This window comes from Harpegnathos saltator, unplaced genomic scaffold, assembly GCF_003227715.2.
Source record: "Harpegnathos saltator strain DR-91 unplaced genomic scaffold, Hsal_v8.6 scaffold23, whole genome shotgun sequence".
Taxonomy (NCBI): Eukaryota; Metazoa; Arthropoda; class Insecta; order Hymenoptera; family Formicidae; genus Harpegnathos; species Harpegnathos saltator.
The window spans coordinates 346971-352254 of record NW_020230017.1 but is presented as its reverse complement, the minus strand read 5'-3'; the positions used below and the strand labels follow the sequence as shown (position 1 = coordinate 352254).

Below are 5284 nucleotides of genomic sequence, written 5' to 3'. Positions count from 1 at the left end.
ATTATATATGGTTATATATATAATCTCATATATAAATTATATCAACTTATATATAAATATGTGTAATTATATATGACAATTTATATATAATTTTATATCTTTATGTATAATAATATGCGAACATATTTTATATATAATTATATATAATTATAAATTATATATAATTATAAGTTGTACATTTATTTCTAAGCATTTATAATGCCGTGTATACAAAGCAAAGTCAACTGTGTTGCAGTGCATCAAAAACAATTTATTTATACTTTATTTCTATAAATAAATTTTGTTTTCGTTTTGCATGAAACAGACTCATGTGATCGTCATGCGCACTATAATTGGCTCATCTGATCATATTGCACTATGCAGATAAAAATGCAATAAAAATGTCTATGTAATATTTAAGAACGGGCAGTTCATTTCATGAGTTCATAGTGTAAAGAAATGTATTATACACTATAATTTTGTGAAATTATGTAAGTATTTATTGTATTGTATTATTGTCTTACGCTTGTCACTCTTCATATTTATATTATTTAAATTATTATACACTTTGTGGAGTTATTAATATTATAATATACGGAAGACCGGAGCAGCATTAAACAATAGTTAAATTTTAATATTTTGTAGAATGATTCCATTTAACTCATAGAATGTTATACTGTTGCTATACGCAACATTCACTGCTCGTAACCTTCTACAAACTCCGGTAACTTCGGAAGAAATGGAAGTGAAGGAGAAGATTGTAAATATGCTCACAGACATGGAAAATAAAATGGACATTCTAATAGAAGAGGAGAAAACATTTGATTTCTATAATACAAATAAGATCCCACAGGCGGAAAGAGTTGATTTGTTGGCATGATGCAGATGCGGAGCATGATGAAGATGACGATTATCTTCCAGAAGAAGTTATTTGTACTGATGTTGAAGCAGAAATATCAAGTGACTATAAAAGGAAAGCTGTAGAATTCTAGAAGAGTGGTAAAATAAGACCAAGAACGATTGAAGGAGTTAGACGAAGGTACAAAAAAGTTACATCAATTCGACATTTACGACGATGGGAGGACTATATCAATGCAGGTGGTAGCAGAAATGAAAAATTAAAAGCAATTTCTGAATATACACTAAACCGTTTCGCTGAAGCACTTGAAAAAGGAGTCATTATTCATGATATTAACATTGCTCGATGGGCTAATGGAGCACAAGAAGAGGAAAATATGCCTGGATTCATAGTATCACCTAGCTGAGTACAAAGATTCAAAAAGAAACATAATATTGTGTCTACGAAAATAACCAAATTTGTCACGAAAAAATCCTTGTTATCCAAATCAGAGTTAGAAAATAAATGCGATACATTTATTACAAATGTCAAATATTATATTGATCGATACGGGGTGGAAAATAACTACAATTGAGATCAGAGTAGGTTCCAATTAGAACTTCACACCGGTCGTACCTTAGCACAAAAAGGGACAAAGAAAATAGAATCCATAGTGCAATCTGTATCAGCAACCACGCATAGTTATACCATACAGCTAACTATTTCCGCTGATGGTAGATTATTGTCGCCTCTGTTAATTGTATTAAAAGAACTAACAGGAACATTCGGTCCACGAGTACAGGAAAATTTATTCAATATTCCTAATATTTTTATAATGGCTTCCAAATCAGGTAAAATGACATCAGATTATATGAAAACCTGGTTGAGAGAAATATTTTTTCCGAATGTCGAACCGTATTATTATTAGATTCATGGAGTGGACATTGTCCCAATGTAATTCAGGAAACTAGATCGGATTTTGCATCAGATATTGTTTTCCTAACCATTCCGGCTGGTACAACGGGAAAAATACAACCATTAAATATATATGGCTTTCGATTATGGAAAAATTTTATTAAACATTTTTCTGATATTGTAATGCTATTAGACCTTGCAATTGATCTTCATGTTAGAAACAATATTTTAAAACTGCAGTCATTAACGCACCATCAATTCTCGTCACCCAGGTTTCACAATTTATTTAAATATGCGTGGTTTAAAAGTGGATATTTACAGAGTAGGCCAGGCAAATTCGAAACATAGGTTGAGTTTTGTTTCCAAAATGATTCTAAAATAAAATGCGATATTTCTGGCGAAACTGCCATAATTATTTGCTCTTGGTGCAAAAAATCACTTTGTATCACACATTTTTTCTATGATCACCACCTTTGCAACGAATATGTGCCATAAATGTAACATTTATTTTTCGTTTATATGCAAATACTGTATTGATTTGTTTATTACTATTGTGAAATATATATAATAACGTGTTATTCTTCTATAATTTATTGTATTGTTCCTCTATCCTATCCTATAAATCTTATCCTATAAATTATTACTCCATAATTTTTGTTAAGCCCTTCGTTATGTTTCATTCAGCAATTAATAAAATATATTGTATTATCATACTATACGCTTGCAGAGGTAACATAACGTCGGCCTAAATAGAAAACTTCTTAATTCCAATTTTTGACGAAATTGAGACTCATTTTATTCAATCAAAGTCGACGAGATAAATCGAATAAAATGAGTATCTTAATTTTGTCAAAAATTGAAGTTAGGAGGTTTTCTAATTAGGCTGATGATAATGTGTTTCATTATTTCATGTGCATTGCATGAAATACTTTTATAATCATTTTAATTATCCTTAATTGACATACCTTTCAGATTGTAGTGAACATAAACTTTACACATTAAATGAAGAAAATATACATTTGGAGCTTTTGTACAAATAGCGATGCTGCACACACATTTGCTACTGTTATATATGCAAATTATTCTATTGTTCATGTTTTCATCAAGTATTTTTATTTCGTGTAATATTGTATATACTATATTATATCATTACGATTAATTATAGCATAAGAAAATATGCACAAGCAGTCGTGAAACATAGTGCAATTGCAGAGAAATATCACAGCGTATCTACCTACAGTATCTATCTACTCAAGCAGAGCGACACATATACCATGAAGTTTTCTCATTGCGTTTTGTCCAAAATATTAAATACTATTTTCTAATATTATATATGGATGGATTTGGTATTTAACGCTCTACAATTTTTGTCCTTACAAAAACTTAAAAATTTTGCCAGAGTAACGAGAGGGGGAGTAGTTCAACATTTGAAATTTTAAAAAACTGAACACATGATTGCAAAGAGCATAAAATATTGCAAAACTTTTGTCTGAAACTTTTTTTCATATGACTTATAATTTAGAAAATATTTGATAAAAACGATAACGGCTATTTCTTTCAAGAGGTGGTTTCACCCCCTAAACATGCTCCGAAGCCGATATAAAAAAATATTTATCCCTTAGTTTTTGATGCTCTACAACATATCCGAAGCCCATTCAAATCGGTGAGGGACAGTTGACACTCTCCTTGTAAGTCAAAAAATGGATCTGTGTATCTCACATATAAAACTGCCTCGCTCCTATGTGCACTTGGGACACTATCGTGTCTCTTGAATAAATAATAATGATTAACAAATATTTTAACAATATGAATCAATACGAAAGCATCCAAAGGGATCCTAACCTATATATGTCATCATTCATCATATAAACAGCTGCTTGCAAAGCCGCATTCCTATCTGTCTGGCATCACTACCTGTAGCACTATCTAACGGAGAAAGACTAACGTGAAAGGCTTAGCCTTCACGTCACTCCGGGTCCTACAGGCTAACCTCGGCCGCGGCGCCCGGGCTCAGGAGCTATAGTCGAACAGAGTAACTGAGCTGGGCGCCGGGCTGGGGTTGGCAACGGAGCGTACTGGATCCCGGTCAACAGCTCTTGTTGGTACAGGAGCCGGTGCGGCTCCGTGGCTATTGTGGCCCGATCCGCAAAGGGGTCTCCCCTGTAAACTCAGGGCAGAGGGGGACTTCTACGTGGCATTGAATTGATTGAGTTGATTGGGGGCCCATCATGGTGGTGGAGGTATATCTCCCCCACCGCCATAATAGAATCGGTCTGGGCAAACTTGCCCACATCAAGGGGATCCTAGACCGGGTCGGGGATGTGGCACGACAGTGCTATCCCCGACCCATCGTACTTGCCGAAGATTCCAACGCCCACTCCACGGAGTGGGGTTGCGATCCTCGGCAGGAGGATTCCCGGGGCGAGGCCCTGATTGACTGGGCGGCGGGTCTGGACCTCCTGTTGATGAACAGGGGGTTAACCGGTACCTACGTGCGGCCGAACGGGGAGTCCGTCATTGACTTGACGTAGGCTTCCCCTTCGGCCGCCTCGATGTTCTGGGAGTGGTCGGTGGAGACCGAGAGCGAAACACTATCCGACCACAGATATATCGTGTGGTTTCTCGGTCTCCCCGATCTTCCGCAGGTGCTGGACCGCTGCCCTGGGGAGGGAAACTTTCCCCTCCCCAGAAGGTAGGCCATCAGTCAACTGGATGAGGACAGGTTCCAGGCGGCCGCCCTTGTGGCCACCTGGCACCTCGACGCACCAGGTGCGTGGGACCCTAGCCTTCAGAAGGGGGCTAGGGAGCTGGTGCGCATCGTGGCGTCGATATGCGAAGCCGCGATGCCCCGGCCCCATCCCCGCTAGCGCCGGGCTGTATACTGGTGGACGGCGGCCCTTTCCGATCTTCGGGAGGCCGCTGTTCAAGCCAGACGGGATTATTTCCGGGCCCGGCGACGCGACAGGGAAGCCGCGAGAGAAAAAGAGGGCTACCTCGAAGCGACGAAAGCCTTTAAGGCCGCCATCGTCGAGGTGAAGAAGGGAGCCTGGGAGAAGATGGTGAACTTCCTGGACGAGGATCCATGGGGGCGCCCCTACAAACGGACGATTGGAAAGATCCGCCCGTGGGCCTTGGACCCCCAGGCCCTCGAGGGGCTCCTGGCCACTCTCTTCCCGAAAGTGGAAGGGGGCCCCCCAAGATCCCTGCTTCTGAGATTCAGGAGGCCTGGAGGTCTCTCCGGAGGAGTTCACCATGGCCAGGAAGAGACTCGGGGCCAAAGGCAAAGCGCCTGGCCCCCATAGCATTCCTGGCCGTTCCTGGACTCTTGCCCTTGGCGAAAAGAGCCTGTCCACAGCCACGCGGGACACGATCAATGGGTGCCTCAGGGAGGGGGTCTTCCTCCCAGAGTGGAGGAGGAGCCAAGTTGGTCCTTCTCCCAAAGGACAGCAAGGTACCCGGTAGCGCGCCGATCTTTAGGCCGATATGCCTGCTGGACGAGGCGGGCAAGATGCTGGAGAACATTATTGTCGACTGCCTCGTCCAGCATCTGTC

The 5284-nt window shown here is 40.1% G+C and overlaps 1 protein-coding gene across 1 annotated transcript; it reads left to right on the top strand.

Moving 5' to 3' along the window:
• Positions 1 to 3960: 3960 nt before the first annotated feature.
• LOC109504591 (uncharacterized) lies at positions 3961 to 5034 on the top strand. Its single transcript, XM_019845022.2, has 3 exons — positions 3961 to 4259; positions 4378 to 4501; positions 4600 to 5034. The coding sequence occupies exons 1-3, from the start codon at positions 3961 to 3963 to the stop codon at positions 5032 to 5034; spliced, it is 858 nt and encodes a 285-aa protein (XP_019700581.2).
• Positions 5035 to 5284: the final 250 nt, after the last annotated feature.

What these genes read in the sequence shown, in the direction of transcription:
- LOC109504591 (XM_019845022.2), top strand. Translation starts at nt 3,961, where the DNA reads ATGGTGGTGGAGGTATATCTCCCCCACCGCCATAATAGAATCGGTCTG. An exon ending in GAGTCCGTCATTGACTTGAC is followed by an intron (nt 4,260 to 4,377) that starts GTAGGCTTCCCC and finishes GATCTTCCGCAG; the next exon opens with GTGCTGGACCGCTGCCCTGG. An exon ending in CTGGCACCTCGACGCACCAG is followed by an intron (nt 4,502 to 4,599) that starts GTGCGTGGGACC and finishes CATCCCCGCTAG; the next exon opens with CGCCGGGCTGTATACTGGTG.